The 17,711-nt window shown below is 41.4% G+C and overlaps 1 protein-coding gene across 1 annotated transcript in view; it reads right to left on the bottom strand.

The window, feature by feature from the left end:
- COL6A5 (collagen type VI alpha 5 chain) overlaps positions 1-17,711 on the bottom strand; it is a 110,201-nt gene that overhangs the window by 76,431 nt on the left and 16,059 nt on the right. The window contains exons 5-10 of the mRNA XM_036850673.1: positions 10,963-11,517; positions 8,292-8,867; positions 5,084-5,659; positions 3,054-3,394; positions 2,860-2,941; positions 225-367 (exon numbers count right to left, since the gene is read on the bottom strand). Of these exons, the coding sequence (XP_036706568.1) occupies positions 225-367; positions 2,860-2,941; positions 3,054-3,394; positions 5,084-5,659; positions 8,292-8,867; positions 10,963-11,517 (2,273 nt within the window). The remainder of the gene's footprint in view (positions 1-224; positions 368-2,859; positions 2,942-3,053; positions 3,395-5,083; positions 5,660-8,291; positions 8,868-10,962; positions 11,518-17,711) is intronic.

The raw sequence follows: 17,711 nt of genomic DNA, 5'->3' as shown, positions 1-17,711 counted from the left end.
TTTAGCTTCCTATGCATTCATTTGTCGAGATGACAAAGGATGAAAGGGCATGGAGAAGCAAAAACAATGCTCTGGGCTTTCACACTTTTTCATATGCTAAAGACCATGTAACTGAATTTAGGGCAAACAAGGGAATCTTTGGAAATACTCATCAAGATTCCAATTCCAATTCCAATGTTCCCAGGGCATTTTGAATAATGGGGTTTTTTTCTTCAGCAACTCACCAGATACTGTGATAACATATTGCCCAATTCTCTCATTCCAATGGTCAGGTGAGTCCTGTGATCAAATCCTTTTCCAAATTCAAAGCTGGAAAACTCATCATGAAAGGTTGAGTTTAGGGAAACCACCAGCAAAGCATCAAGTCCTAGGCAGTAAAAACAACAGATATAAAACCCCAGGAATTGTACACAAAAAAGAAGAAAAGCCCATCTTATTTCCATTCAGTGAACATGACTCGAAGAATCAAAAAGGGGGGAAAAATAAGAGAAAAGAGTGTTCTTGATACTGAAGAACCCAACAGCGCTTTGCCTGCATCTTCAGTACACACATGAGGCACTGGTTCCTGACCTCGGCATGAAATCTAAGAAATCTTACAGAAAAACACTAGCAGAAAATTGTGTTTAATTCCTCACCACTAATCTTAATGCAGTTCTTGGGCATTTGAAAGCAATTTTTTAAGAAAGGATATTGTTCATCTTCAGAGTTCTTCTGAATTTTTTTTTTAACATGGTAGTTAGTAATTTTTTTTTTAATTTATTTTTTTCACCATTTAAAAAAATTGAAGTATAGTTAATTTACAATGTGTTAGTTTCAGGGGCACAGCAGAGTCATTCAGTTATATATTTATATATAACAGAATATATATATATATATTTTCCATTATAGGTTATTATAAGATATTGAATATAGTTCAATATCTGTGCTATACAGTAAGTCCTTTTTGTTCATCTATTTTATACATAGTTGTATGTATGTGTTAATCTCAAACTCCTAATTTATCTCCCCCACCACTATCCCCTTTGATAACCATAAGTTTGTTTTCTATGTCTGTGAGTCTATTTGTGTTTTGTAAATAAGTTCATTTGTATCATTTTTTTAGATTCCGCATAAAAGTGATATCATATGATATTTGTATTTCTTTGTCTGATCTCCTTCACTTAGTATGATAATCTCTAGGTCCATCCATGTTGCTGCAAATGGCATTATTTCATTCTTTTTTGTGGCTGAGTACTATTCCATTGCATATATGTACCACATCTTCTTTATCCATTTATCTGTCGATGGACATTTAGGTTGTTTCCATGTCTTGGCTATTGTAAATAGTGCTGCTATGAACTATGAATTTTTCTGAATGTAAATTAATTACATTAACTTGTAAATTAATTACAAAATTTGTAAATAGAATGTAAATAGCTCTCAAATCATCTCCACTGCCAAACACCCTGGGAGCTGGGTGGGCCCTGGAAGCTTGAGGAAAGCCCAGGGTGATTCCAGTCTCAGCTGAACTCCTGGCCATACCCAGGAATTCATTTATTCACCCATTCACTCACTCATTAATTCATTTGCTGGTCCATTTACTCTTTCCCTCCTTTCATTAAACAAATATTTGCTTATTAGGAGTCTATTATGTATTAATCATTGTACCAGGGAGAGGGTCAGGATGCTACAAAAGTCTGAAGAAGAAGCTCCTAACTCGGTTTTGGAAGGTCACACAAGATTTCTGTGAAGAACTGATGTCTAGACTGATACTAAAGGATGAATGGAAGTTGATCAAGGGAAAGAACCAGAGAAGGGAGGTGGTGAGAAGAACTTGGGGGAAGCTGAGAGTGGGGAGAGTACCAGGTAGAAGGAAAGAGGACATGCAAGTGTGGGGAGGGTGAGGTTGAAAAGGACATTGGAGGGAGAATGGAAAAAGTTCTGATGCTGGAACAGAGTGTGAGCAGCAAGGTAAAGCTGAGTGGGAAGTGGGGCCAGATCCTGTAAAGCCTCACAGGCCATATGAAGGAATTTGATATTATAGGAACAGTGGGAATGTATAGTAGGGATTCAAGAAGGGAGAGTGACACAACCAGGACATTTATGGCCCCTGGGAGTTTCCAAGGAAGCTGAACACTGGAAGCCATGAGGGCTACACCAAGGAAGCCTACAATAACATGCCCCACTTGCCAGTCACCTGCCTGCTTCCTGTCTCTGTATGTGACTCTCCACTTCTGCACTTAGCTCCCAGCTCTTCTGAAACTATGACATGGACAGGGGAGGTATAGTGAGAAGTGTTTTTCAAAATCCATGTTGCAATCTTTCCCATGGAAAATCAGACACAATAGAAAGTGTCTTAGGTTCCCTAGAAGCAGAATCTGAGAGAGGAATCTATATGTAAGTGGCTTACAGAGGGAGAGAGAGAAGCAGGAAAGGGAAGGGGAGGTTGTGAGCAAGGATGTGTCTCAGTAAAGTCCTCACCTGGGTCTGATTCCTGAGGGTCCCTGGAGTGTAGGCTGTACCAGAGTTGACCCACTTCAGGCAAGAGTGCTGGGTTTCTGTTTCCCTCTGAAATAATTACCCCTGCTCCCATCCCTCAGGTGGGATGTGTGACCCCAACCCCCATTCCAAGCATCAGGTCACTGTTGGGGTCAGTCAAGGGCACACATCTATAGAAGGTCACAGGTATAAGAACTTGGCTGTAGCGTTTGCAGCATTTGGGGGATAAGTGGGCAGCTGGTCAAGGGGGTTTGGGCAGGACACCAGCAGCAGTTGCTTCAAGTGGCCAGGCAAATCCCAAGTTCCAGAGCACCCTAGTAGGTAGAGACCTGTTCAGCAGATTCCATGCTTCATCATTTACTTTTTCAATTTTAATTTTACCTGCTTCTCTGAGCCTGTCCGATTTATCTTCAAGCATTATTTTGCTTTCACCCCCAAGACCATCTGAAAAGATGAGTAATACCTAGAGAAAGAGGAAAGCATAGAATGGGATGACATGATAACAAAACATATAACTGGGAGGGAGAAACCAATACAAAAGCATGGAGATGGGAGCTAGAATGTGACACGGATACCTGTCCTCGGGATGCAGACGTATCCTTAAACGTGTCCCACATGGACTGCACGAACTGTGCATTCAGGTGCGTTGGCCCGTTGACGGTGACTTGCAGTAGGCTGTCAAATATTGTTTCCTGGTAGATTTGGAACTTGGCGGGGAAATTCTGGTCACTGTTCACCTTAAAGGCCACGCTCACCTGTACCTCTGCACCTGCCCCGCAGCTCACACCCCTGAGGGAGGTAATGTCCTCTAAGATGCCTGGGAGGTATGATTCCAGCCGGGGGTGGCCATAGAACAATGGCTGCCCCAGCAGGTGAGTGGAAATGTCGAAGCTGACCACTATGTCCAGAAAGCAGTCTGGAGAACAAGGGAAATAAGGCCAAATTAATGAGCAGACAGGAGCAAGGAAGGGCAGACAAGGCAGGAAAAGGGGAAGCAGTCATGGTCTAGGGCTGGAGGGTCTCTAGGACCCAAAAGTGTCCAAGAAGGAAAATACTGTAGCACAGGTTCACCCTCACCCTCCCCGTCCTTGCATGTCCCATTCAAATGTTACATGTTTCAGTAACTGTTTGAAGTCTAATCATGGTTTAGTCTTGTTCTCAGTGGCTGGCCTCATGTGTGTGTGTGTGTGTGTGCATGCATATTTTCTTCTTTTAATGATGACATTATGATTCATATAATTATAACATATTAAATATTTGAATTGTCCTTAGAGTTTATTTAATCCAGAGGCCACCAACTCAGATGGCAGCAAAGGCCAGGAGGGTAATGTCAACGAGTCAAGTGGGCAGGGAATGAGAAAATGAACGCAGAGCAACGACCCATCTGTTCACCGTTCAGTTCCAGCTGAGAGTAGCCATGTGGGAAACGGGGTGTAATGTGGTTACATTGTCTGATTTTTCAAAAAGAAACCTGAAATCTGCATTTTAATGCAATATCTCCAGTTTGTAAAAGTTATCAATTAATTAAGAAGCTGTCAACACCAAATAGGACAAACCCAATTCAGCTACAAGTTGCCATTTGGTCACCCCTGAACCTGTCCAGTTGCTCATTTTACACACGAGCAGATGGTCATGCATGGAGGTTGCTGCTGCCGAACCAGAGTGGGAACCCTGGTGTTCTGATTCCAGTCTCGGGCTCCTCCACCACTGTCATCTGCCCCCAGTGAGTACCCCAATGGAGAGCTTGGAAAAACCAATGTGTTTTGTAAAAGAAGTCGCTTCCATCATAACGAGTCTAGAAACAGAAGCACTCTGGGGAATTTCTGCCTGTTGTGCAAATTGCACAAAATATTAATCTTCACTGTTGCTCTGTCCTCCCAACTCCCAGCTCCAAGTGTACAGAACCTGAGTCCCACATGGCAACACTCAGCTGGAGCTGAAGAATGATATCGTCATCAGGTGAGCCATGGCTCTGAGTTCATTTTCTTCACTCCCTGCCCACTTGACTCACTTCCATGACCCACCCGACCTTTGTAGCCATCAGCATTGGTGAACTCTGGAAATTAAATAATCCCCAAGGACAATTCAAATCTTTACTATGTTATGATTATATAAATGCCATCATTCAAAGAAGAAAATGTACCAGATGTGTGCTGACACATCTGACACAGATGGACAACACACACACACACACACACACACTGAATCCCTTACAAGATGGTTTAACAAAGTTAAAATAGGAAAATGTCCAATCAGCACATGTTTATTTTACTTAATTCCTGTGGGATGCAGGGCATTGCTCTAGGACTTCCAGAAGCAGAGAGGGTAGAAATAGGCTGAGTTCCAGGTGTTAGAGGAGCATAACCACTGGATTACATTGGGGGGCAGGGCTGACCAGGGGACACAACTCAGGGCCTCCTCCAGCCTCTGCACCCTTTCCCCTGTCTCTGAGGGAGGCTGACCGATCTCAATTTCTGGAAACAGAGGAGATGTCTATTCTCACCACACACGTGTTCTGCTGGACTCGCCCACAGACACCTTAGGAAATGGACAACTGGGAAGCTGCAATCAAATAATAACAAAGAAAGAGCAAGGGAGCACTCACTGGTTTTCCTGCAACTCTGGCAGATTTCACGGACCATTCTTTTTTTCACATCCACATTCTTTAGTTTATCAAAGTCTTTAAAAGTGATGATTTTTTCAGAATTGCCCGTTATTGACAGGAGCTGTTCCTTATAAACATCTCCTATGCCCAAAGCCAGAATGCAAATGCCATCTTCTCTCAGAGTCTTCACTGCCTCTTCCACATCATAACGGGGACCCCCAGATGTGATAACCACCAAAGTCTGAGGGACACCAGCCTTCCTTCTCCCACCAGCGGATTGCTCAAACATAACGCTCACTTGTTTCAGGGCCAAGTCCATTCGCGGAAGCCCGTTGCTCTTCGTGATAGTTTGAATTCGAGACTTCCACTGGGTTTTAGTCAGAGAGTTTTGCAACTCAATAATTTCTTGGTAGCGACTCCCAAATTGTGCTATCCCAATTTTCATCCTTTGAGACTGAATGTCAAAATTATCAATTAAGTCTGACAAGAAAGTTGTCATGGTAACAAAGTCTGAATCAGATACCATGTCAGAGCCATCACAAAAGAAAATCACATCGGCTTCTTGAATGTTACAGACTGCAGTTGAAAAAATAAATCAGTTACTGTCCTTGTGAATCATTCCAAATTTTCCCTTTGCTCAAATATTTGAATTGCTTTACTAAATCCTCACATTCATGGCAAATTGAGATAAGGTAACAGATGAGAGAACCACTATTGGCCCTCAAAGAGAAGAAAAAATAGTGGGGAGGAGAAAGCTAATAGACTTTGTTTCAAATTTTAATTATTTACATGATTCATTTGAAAGGACACTGAACACTACTCTGAGAAAGAAAGTAAGACGTTTGACTAGGTAGAATATATTCATTAAAAGGTCATTACAAAGGCTTGAAATCCCTTCAACATACCCATACTGGAATGTTCACCCAAGCCAAGTACCACTGTACTATTATTAGTAATCCTGTTACTATTAATGTTACCATTTTACATTTGTGTTGAAAATTATCATTTAAAAAACCTGTTTAGCATACAATAATGGTTAATATTCATGACCACCTTATGAGGAATTATTCTGTTTGTTAGGTAGAGAAATGGAATTCAGAGGTTAAGTAAGTTGCCTCAGAATACACAATTACTATGCAGAGGAGCTGGTACCTAGGTCCCTTTTATCCTTAAATCCAGCACTTTTTTATATTACAAATTGTTTTAATGATATCATAACCCAAATATTAAAATTTCATGGGCAAGTGTTAATAAACAGGGTACAGGGTCATCTCCCTGAAGTCCAGTGTGAAATGGTCCATAACCAAGGGATGATGCTCGGTTCCCTTCAAATGCAAAGGCTGGGATGGGGCAGCACTAAAGTGATCATGGAAGGTAACTGAGATGACGGAGCATGCATTGCTGACTTCTACTGCCTGTTCTGCCTTCCCCCCTTTCTTTCACAGCTGTGCCTCCCTAATAAAATTCTTGCATCCCAAACTCCATCTCAGCATCTACCTCCAAAAAGACAGGTGTGGAAGATGAGAAGAAAGCAGTCCCCATATTCTAGGAAAAGACTGTAGTCCTAGTAATGTCCTAGATTTGGTGAGGACCCAGTGATAAACAAGAGCCCAAGCCTGCCCAAGGAGCTTGTAGTCTTGTGATGGGTACAGATAAGGAAACAGCAAGTATGTGTTAAGTGCTACCACTAGGAGAAATAGAAGGTGCAGGAGTTGAGGGACATGGTTGGGACACTGCCAGGTGCTGGGTCAGGAAACTGGCAAATAAAGGCTGGATGTGACAGATAAGCTAGGTGCAGCCAAGGGAAGTGGCAGGCTGGTGTGTTCACGGTGGGTGGAATGATGCATGCAAAGATGGAGGAGTTTCAGGATGATGGGAGATACTGTGAAATGGGGGGCAAGAGGTGAGGTGGGAGATGTCAGCAGGGGCTACGTGGATCTCAGGAGTTTAGGAACTGTAACCTGTGAGCAGATCAGTGACACAACGCAGTGTGTATCAGAAAGATCACTCCGTGCTAAGGATGGTCTGGAAGGCAGCAGGACAGATGGCAAGGGTGAGAGTCTAGGGAAGGACCAGACAGGTGCAAGAATTGAGCTGGCCCCACTCCCTTGGGAAAAGTCATGTTTTTCTTAAAGATGATACCATTATTCAGTATCTGAAACCAAGAAGATGTATTTATTGCTTACTTAAGTAAAGTAGAGCTGTGGAGGTCAGAAGTAGTTTCACACAGCCCAGCAAATGCTGGTCTGACACAGGATATGGGAGGAGGTTTTGTTTGGGGTTGGACTATTTCACAGAGATGAGAGTGAGTTAATGTCAGTTGTAAAAACATGATTTCTGTTGGATACAAAAGCAGGTTTCAAACTGGTAGAGAGGAAGGAAGGGAGGAGGAAAGGAAAAAGAGAAGGAAGTCAGAAGAAGGGAGGGAAGAGGAAAGAAGAAAGGAAGTTAGCTGGTTGACTGATGCATCTGCCATGTCGGGAGGCCTGGATTAATATCTGGCCAGGATTCCAGCCTTCCAAGGAGGCACAGAGATCTCCTAGATGACTTGTCAATAACTGCTGCTTTGAGGTCAGGTGGCAAATCTCACCCTTTCCTCACTCAGATGTGATGCCTCCAGCCCCTCCTGCCCCGGGGTATCTCATGGATCAGCTTTGGCCCCTTCCCTCCTGGTTCCTAGCAGCCAGTCTCTATTACCCCATTCCTGGCCTTTATCCAGAAAAGCTCACTGTACCACTTGGACTTCCAATGGCCCTACAGGATGCCAACAATCCCATTTAGAGGGCCCTGGAACTTTGAAGACAAAAGTCTATCTGTTTAAACCATGAAACTCTCCACTTGAGTTTGGCCTGAAACTGATACCGAGTAGTTGCACTTGGGGTCATTAAGCAAATGGGCAGCTGTGAAATGAGGAAAGGTGAATATGGCCTAAGAAGAGTCCTTTCTGCCAAGAAAAAGGAAACAGGGAGGCCAGATAGCAAGGACTGCTTCTGAAACCTTCTTGTATAATGTCTTCAATATGGTGGCAAAGGACCTTTAGGCTCTTGCTTAATCAATAATACATTTCTTTCAGAAATGAGAAAACTAGTAGCCTGAGCAGAGAAATGTTCATCCTGTGACACCCAGGTAATGGTAAGCCAAGTTATCATTTATTTTTTGTGTAAACTTGTATTGTTATCCCTGTAGAAACTTTAACAGCCCAACTTACCCTCTTGTGCATTGGTACACATACTATCTTGCAGAGGCAGGTAAATATCTTTCAGTTTGTTGAAATTACTGACATGGATAGTATAGTTTTTATTCCCCGCCATAGTCTCCAGTTCTTCTTGTTCGGCCTTTCCTACACCCACTGCATAGATGATGATGCCTTTGGCTCTTAATTTCGAAGCCACGTCACTGAGCTGATTTCGGTCATGGGATACCCCATCTGTGATGATGATCAGCATCTGCTTCACGTTTTGCTTGAGACGGCTGCCATGTTCCTCCATGAACAGGTTGTTTGCATGCTTCAGAGCCCTGGCAGTGAAGGTATTCCCTCCCGTGCCCCTGGGCCTCCTCAGATGCTCAATGATGGCTGATCTGTTTGAGTACGTATTGAGGTAGAAGAGAACCTCAGGATGATCCGAGTATCTGAGCGCTCCAAACTGAACTCTGTCCGGGCCAACATCCGATTTCTTCACCAAATGGATAGTGACGTTGATCATGCTTTCTTGGTCTTGGGGCAGGATGCTGCCTGAATGGTCCAGCACAAACACAACGTCTAACTGTCTAATACTTTTACAATCTGCAAGGAGAAGAGAGCAGGCATCACAAACTTTCTGCAGTGTGTTCTGCACAGACAGACTAGAAGGGAAGCCAACTACGTTTGCCACGTCCCTCCCACGTGCCAGATACTGCACTTCACTTAGGTACTGTTGCCATTTTAAAGAGAAGGAAGCTGAGGGCTGAGAGATGTACAACTTGCCCACATCATGATTCCAAGGACACTGGCACCCTTATCTATGTAACTCCGTGATCAGATTGGTGCTCTTCATGCCTCCCGACTCTATTCTGCTAAATTTCATCAGGTCGTGCAACACCTTTTGCTAAGCAGGCTTTCAACTGGAAGGGAATGTCAGAAGGTAATTCAATGTAGTATAGTGGTGAGACACAACTAATGTTTGCCAGACTGGCCTGCAGTTTTGAAAGGGTCAGGGGCTCAGTGGATAAACTGGGAGTTTCATCCTGCTCCTTCAGGCTCCAGCTGTCTCCTCATCTTCTAGTAGATAAACTTTCCCATGTGCACCATGCCTCTTTGTATTTATATGTATTCCTTCCCCTGACTTCTCAAATTGGAACCCAGAAAAGCCCACGTAGGGGGAGAGCTAAGTCTCCTGTCACCTCACCCCAGCCCCAAGCCCTCTTCCACGTTAGAAGCCAAGCAACCACTCTGGCTCAGTCTCCAAAGTGTGAGCTTGTTTCCACTCTTTTCCTTCCCTAAGTAACTTAAGCACATGCTTCCCAAAGGTTCACCCTCCACCTGCCTATCTTACCTCCAATCCTTATTTCTGGCAAAGAGGCCTCAAAATTTCAAGTCTCATCCACTGTGGATGAGCCCAGGCTATGTCAGAAAAACAACCCAGTGTGATTTGGTGACTAATCATAACTTGATAAATATTTATGAGTTGACTTGATAAATATTTATGAATTGATCTAATGTATGAGTCAGCTAAAACTTCACCTCATGCTATAGACAGGGTCTCCACAAACATTACATTTCTCAAAATGAAGAAAGGCCAGAAAGAGCCCTTTGGATTTCAAAGGTGGGGCCGTGGCCTTAAGGTAAGCCTTTCTTAGAATGTCTCCACAATCCCAAGAATTTGGGAATCACTGCCATTCTTGGAGGAAGAAAAAAAATTCCAGTTAAGCTGTTCCAAGAGAAATCTTAGAGCTATTGCCTAAAGCTCAGAGTTTATACTAAGACATCTTATTTGTTAACTTTCTGAAATTTTGAAACACATAATCCTGAAGAACAAAGTCCAGAGGAGGCCTCTGTTGCCAGAGGAACAATATACAATTACTAATGCTTTGGTTTGTTCCCTTAGTTGTATCCAAAACACAGATAACAACAGCACGTGGTAGATTTAATAGCACAGGTGCTGTTAGCCTTACATGTGGATTTATAGCAAGTTCTTACTCGAGTCATTAAAACTGATGGGCTCAAACTGAAGGTTGCTCAATTCAATTTGAAAAGGATTACAGTTTGTCAGATAAAAGTGATGACCCCAAGCAATTGTTTTAAGAAAAGTATCAAATTAAAATTTTCCAAAGGGATAGACACACGAACAGCTGATACATGATACTTAGCTGATAGAGGGTAAGAGAATAATGTGAAGTAATGAAAATATACACTATAACTTTAAAATACAGAGGGTTTTTGTTGGGGGGATACTGTGCTTAGGATATTGGTTTTAATTTAACTAAGAGGAAGATGAATTTGTATTTCTATTTACTGCTTAACAATGGTTATAGGTAGCCAAGAAACAATTTGGGAGATCATTTGGGATTAAAAATTGGCTCTGGAAAATCTAGGTATGCAGGTATTAAAGAGTTGAAAATTTAATGTAAAATTCTGAGACCTTCTTGGAATATATTTAAAGTCATCAAAATCAGAGTACATTTTGCCAAATTAGTTGACAAAACTGTTATTCTAGAATATGCCTTCGTATTTTGTATATATGTTCCTGAGGTCATGGGTATTTTAACATAGCATAGATAAGACCAAAATTTAATACCAAAGTCCAGTTGGAGGCCAAGCCCAGTGTCCAAGTCACTGTTCACCCCACTATAAAGTCAACAGCTCACACCCTTGAGTCCTGAAGAATAACAGGGTCACTTACCATGAAGAGCACACACACGGAAGATGAGTTTACTCTCTATTGCCTTTAGATCATCGAAGCTCTCAACTTGGAAGACCAGGCTGCCGTCCCCACTGATCTCCTCCAGCTGAGTTCTATTGGCCCCGTACACCCCCACAGAGAAGATGACCACACCTTTGTCCCGAAGAGCTTTTGCAGGGTCTATCACATCATCTTGGGCTTCTCCATCAGTGATGAGGATGAGAAACTTTTTGACCATTGAACGGCCCCCCTTGGGCTCAGTGAAGTATGGATCCACAAAGGTTAGTGCACTTCCAGTCAAAGTGTTTTTGTTGATGGGAGACATTCTGTCTATTGCATCAGAAATTTCTTTTTGTGTATAGTATTTATCAAGCTGGAATTCTTCCCTATTATAATCACTGAATTGAATGACACCAATTCGGGTTTTGTCTGGGCCAATCTGAACCTTAGCTAACAGGTTTTTCATGAAGGTTTTCATTTTCCCAAAATTTTCGAATCCTATACTGCTAGAACCATCCACCAGAAACATGATATCGACCTTCATGTATTCACATCCTGCATGTAATCAAAAAGACCAGAAATAAGCCAGGTTGGAATTGTCCTCAGAATGTATACAAGACAGTAAAGCAGAAATAAATCCTTTAATCAGAAAACATCAAAAATTAACTCAAGCAAATTCCATTGCATTTGAAATTTTTATCTGCTTCTTTTGTAGAAGCCTGCTGACTAGAACCCTAAATCAGAAATTCACTGAAGATTACCTAAGAAGTTTTAAAGAAGAAATGCAACTTCAAAAGTATATATTCATTCACTCACTTATGCATATATGCATTATGCATTTATTCATAATTCTTATGATAATAATTAATATGCATAATAAATAAATAAATAAAATATGCATAATTCATAGTTCTTGAAGTTTATGAAATAGAAAGCATCAGGCCATCATTAAGGATGCAATGTGATCAAAAAAGAAAGACAGAGAAAAGTAAGCAATTTTTGGCACTAATATGACTAATATTCCAGGGTTTTATGTATATTCTTGAAACACAAAATTCCAGGTAATCTTTATATAGCATTATTTTCTGGGATAATTTAAAGTGATTTGGGGGGGTACCTTCAAGATGGCAGAGGAGTAAGACGTGGAGATCACATCCCTCCCCACAAATACAGCAAAAATATATCTACATGTGGAACAACTCCTATCGAATGCTGACAAAAGAAAAAAGAAAAAACAGAGACAAAAGAATAGGGACTGGACCTGCACCTCTGAGAGGGAGCTGTGAGGGAGGAAAAGTTTCCACACACTAGGAAGCCCCTTCACTGGCAGAGACGGGGGGTGGAAGGGGGAAGCTTCAGAGCCATGGAGGAGAGTGCAGCAACAGGGTTGCAGAAGACAAAGAGGAGAGATCTCCTCAAAGAGGATCAGTACTGACCAGCACTCACCAGCCTGAGAGGGTTGTCTGCTCACCTGCCGGGATGGGTGGGGGCTGGGAGCTGAGGTTCTGGCTTCGGAGGTCAGATCCCAGGGAGAGGACTGGGGTTGGCTGCATGAACACAGCCTGAAGGGGGCTAGTGTGCCACAGTTAGCTGGGAGGGAGTCTGGGAAAGAGTCTGGACCTGCCTAAGAGTCAAGAGATAATTGTTTTGGGGTGCACGAGGAGAGGGGATTCCTTCCCTGTCTGCCCACAGAAGGCAGAGTGCCACCTAAATGAGCTCCAGAGATGGGTGGGAGCTGCAGATATCAGCTCGGACCACACAGATGGGCATGAAATGCTAATGCTGCTGCTGCAGCCACCAAGAATCCTGTGTGCAAGCACAGGTCACTATCCACACACCCCCCCCCCCCAAGGAGGCTGTGCAGCCAGCCACTGCCAGGGTCCTGTGACCCAGGGACAACTTCCCTGGGAGAACACATGGCGCGCCTCAGGCTGTTTCAATGTCATGGTGGCCTCTGCCACTGCAGGCTCGCCCCGCATTCCAATTATAATTACCGTACCCCTCCCTCCCCCCCCCCCGGCCTGAATGAGCCAGAGATGTATAATCAGCTGCTGCTTTAACCCTGTCCTGTCTGGGTGGGAACAGATGCCTGAGGGTGACCTACATGTAGAGGTGGGGCCAAAACCAAAGCTGAACCCCAGGAGCTGTGCAAACAAAGAAGACAAAGGGAAATCTCTCCATTCAACATCAGGAGCAGCGGATTACATCCCCAGAATCAACTTCATGTACCCTGCATCTGTGGAATACCTGAATAGACAATTAATCATCCCAAAATTGAGGCGGTGGACTTTGGGAGCAAATGTAGACTTGGGTTTGCTGTCTGCAACTGACTGGTTTCTGATTTTTATGTTTATCTTAGTATAGTTTTCAGCACTTGTTATCATTGGTGGATTTGTTTATTGGTTTTGTTTCTCTCTTCTTTTTATTATTATTATTTTTTTATTTGAATAATTTTTTAAATTATTAAAAATTTTTTTTCTTTTACTTTTTCTCCCTTTTCTTCTGAGCCATGTGGCTGACAAGGTCTTGGTGCTCCAGCCTGGTGTCAGGCATGAATCACTGAGGTGGGAGAGTCGAGTTCAGGACATTGGACGAGCAGAGACCTCCAGGCCCCACATAATATCAATATGCGAGAGCTCTCCCAGATATCTCCATCTCAATGGTAAGACTCAGTTCCACGCAACAGTCAGCAAGCTCCAGTGCTTGATGCCCCATGCCAAACAACTAGCAAGACAGGAACACAACTCCACCCATTAGAAGAGTCTGCCTAAAATCATACTAAGTTCACAGACACCTAAAAACACACCACCGGCTGCAGCCATGATGACCAGAAAGACAGGATCCAGCCCCACCCACCAGAAGACTGGCACCAGTTCCCTCCACCAGGAAGCCTACACAAGCCACTGAACCAACCTCACCCACTGGGGACAGACACCAAAAACAACAGGAACTATGAACCTGCAGCCTGTGAAAAGGAGATGCCAAACACAGTAAGTTAAACAAAATGAGAAGACAGACAAAAATGCAGCAGATGAAAGAGCAAGGTAAAAATCCACCAGACCAAACAAATGAAGAGGAAATAGGCAGTCTACCTGAAAAAGAATTCAGAGTAATGATAGTAAAGATGATCCAAAATCTTAGAAATACAAGGGAGAAAATACAAGAAACGTTTAAGAAGGACCTAGAAGAACTAAAGAGCAAACAAACAACGATGAACAATGTAATAAATGAAAGTAAAAATTCTCTACAAAGAATCAGTAGCAGAATAACTGAGGCAGAAGAATGGATAAGTGACCTGGAAGATAAAATAGTGGAAATAACTACTGCAGAGCAGAATAAAGAAAGAATAATGAAAAGAATTGAGGACAGTCTCAGAGATCTCTGGGACAACATTAAATGCACCAACATTTGAATTACAGTGGTCTCAGAAGAAGAGGAGGAAAAGAAAGGGTCTGAGAAGATACTTGAAGAGATTATACTTGAAAACTTCACTAATATGGGAAAGGAAATAATCAGTCAAGTTCAGGAAGCACAAAGAGTCCCATACAGGATAAATCCAAGGAGAAACATGCCAAGACACATATTAAGCAAACTATCAAAAATTAAATACAAAGAAAAAATATTAAAAGCAGCAAGGGAAAAGCAACAAATAACATACAAGGGAATCCCCATAAGGTTACAGCTGATCTTTCAGCAGAAACTCTGCAAGCCAGAAGGGAGTAGCAGGACATATTTAAAATGATGAGAGCAAAAAACTACAACAAAGATTGCTCTACCCAGCAAGGATCTCATTCAGATTCGAACGGAGAAAATAAAACCTTTAGAGACAAGCAAAAGTTAAGAGAATTCAGTACCACCAAACCAGCTAAACAGCAAATGCTAAAGGAACTTCTGTAGGCGGGAAACACAAGGGAAAGAAAAGACCTAGAAAAACAAACCCAAAACATTAAGAAAATGGTAATAGGAACATACATAATGATAATTACCTTACATGTAAATGGATTAAATGCTCCAACCAAAAGACATACACTGGCTGAATGGAAACCAAAACAAGACCCATATATATGCTGTCTACAGGAGACCCACTTCAGACCTAGGGACACATACAGACTGAAAGTGAGGGGATGGAAAAAGATATTCCATGCAAATGGAAATCAAAAGAAAGCTGGAGCAGCAATACTCATAGCAGACAAAATAGACTTTAAAATAAAGACTACTACAAGAGACAAAGAAGGACACTACATAATGATCAAGGGATCAATCCAAAAAGAAGATATAACAGTTATAAATATTTATACACCCAACATAGGACAACCTCAATACATAAGGCAAATGCTAACAGCCATAAAAGGGAAAATTGACAGTAACAAAATAATAGTGGGAGACTTACCCCACTTTCACCAATGGGCAGATAATCCAAAATGAAAATAAATAAGAAAACACAAGCTTTAAATGACACATTTAACAAATGGACTTAATTGATATTTATAGGACATTCCATCCAAAAACAACAGAATACACTTTCTTCTCAAGTGCTCATGTAACATTCTCCAGGATAGATCAGGTCTTGCATCACAAATCAAGCCCTGGTAAATTTAAGAAAATCGAAGTCATATCAAGTATCTTTTCCGACCACAACTCTATGAGACTAGCTATCAGTTACAGGAAAAAAGATGTAAAAAAACGAACACATGGAGGATAAACAATACGTTACTAAATAACCAAAGGATCACTGAGGAAATCAAGGAGGAAATCGAAAAATACCGAAAAACAAATGACAATGGAAACAGGACGATCCAAAACCTATAGGATACAGCGAAAGCAGTTCTAAGAGGGAAGTTTGTAAGAATAGAATCTTGCCTCAAGGAACAAAAAAAAATCTCAAATAAACAACCTAAGCTTACGCCTAAAGCAATTAGAGAAAGAAGAACAAAAAAACCCCAAAGTTAGCAGAAGGAAATAAATCATAAAGATCAGATCAGAAATAATTGAAAAAGAAATGAAGGAAACAATAGCAAAGATCAATACAACTAAAAGCTGGTTCTTTGAGAAGATAAACAAAATTGATAAACCATTAGCCAGACTCATCAAGAAAAAAAGGGAGAAGAGTCAAATCAACAGAATTAGAAGTGAAAAAGGAGAAGAAACAACTGACACTGCAGAAATACAAAGGATCATGAGAGATTGCTACAAGCAACTATATGCCAATAAAATGGACAACCTGGAAGAAACGGACAAATTCTTAGAAAAGCAAAACCTTCTGAGACTGAACCAGGAAGAAATAGAAAATATGAACAACCAATCACAAGCACTGAAATTGAAACTGTGATTAAAAATCTTCCAAGAAACAAAAGCCCAGGACCAGATGGCTTCAGAGGCGAATTCTGTCAAACATTTAAAAAAGAGTTAACACCCGTCCTAATCAAACTCTTCCAAAATATAACAGAGGGAGGAACACTTCCAAACTCTTTCTGTGAGGCCACCATCACCCTGAAACCAAAACCAGATAAAGATGTCACAAAAAAAGAAATCTACAGGCCAATATCACTGATGAACATAGATGCAAAAATCCTCAACAAAATACTAGCAAGCAAAATCAAACAGTACATTAAAAGGATCATACACCATGATCAAGTGGTGCTTATCCCAGGAATGCAAGGATTCTTCAGTATACACAAATCAATAAATGTGATAAACAATATTAACAAATTGAAGGATAAAAACCATATGATAATTTCAGTAGATGCAGAAAAAGCTTTTGACAAAATTCAACAACCATTTATGATAGAAACCCTCCAGAAAGTAGGCCTAGAGGGAACCTACCTCAACATAATAAAGGCCATATATGCCAAACCCACAGCCAACAACATTCTCAATGGTGAAAAACTGAAACCATTTCCACTAAGATCAGGAATAAGACAAGGTTGCCCACTCTCACCACTATTATTCAACATAGTTTTGGAAGTTTTAGCCACAGCAATCAGAGAAGAAAAAGAAATAAAAGGAATCCAAATCAGAAACGAAGGAGGAAAGCTGTCACTGTTTGCAGATGACATGATACTATACATAGAGAATCCTAAAGATGCTACCAGAAAACTAGTAGAGCTAATCAATGAATTTGGTAAAGTAGCAGGATACAGAATGAATGCACAGAAATCTCTTGCCTTCCTATACACTAACAATGAAAAATCAGAAAGAGAAAGTAAGGAAACACTCCCATTTACCTTTGCAACAAAAAGAATAATATATCTAGGAATAAACCTACCTAAGGAGTCAAAAGACCTGTATGCAGAAAACTATAAGACACTGATGAAAGAAATTAAAGACGATACAAACAGATGGAGAGATATACCATGTTCTTGGATTGAAAGAATCAACATTGTGAAAATGACTCTACTACCCAAAGCAATCTACAGATTCAATGCAATCCCTATCAAACTCCTAGTGGCATTTTTCACAGAACTAGACAAAAAATTTCACAATTTGTATGAAGATATGAAAGACCCAAATAACAAAAGCAATTCTGAGAAAGAAAAACGGAGCTGGAGGAATCAGACTTCCTGACTTCAGACTATATTACAAAGCTACAGTAATCAAGACAGTATGGTACTGACACAAAAACAGAAATATAGATCAATGGAACAGGATAGAAAGCCCAGAGATAAACCTCCACACATATGGTCACCTTATCTTTGATAAAGGAGGCAAGAATATACAATGGAGAAAAGATAGCCTCTTTAATAAGTGGT

This window comes from Balaenoptera musculus, chromosome 4, assembly GCF_009873245.2.
Source record: "Balaenoptera musculus isolate JJ_BM4_2016_0621 chromosome 4, mBalMus1.pri.v3, whole genome shotgun sequence".
Lineage (NCBI taxonomy): Eukaryota > Metazoa > Chordata > Mammalia > Artiodactyla > Balaenopteridae > Balaenoptera > Balaenoptera musculus.
The sequence above is the reverse complement of the archived record's forward strand: the minus strand, read 5'-3'. Positions and strand labels throughout refer to the sequence as shown.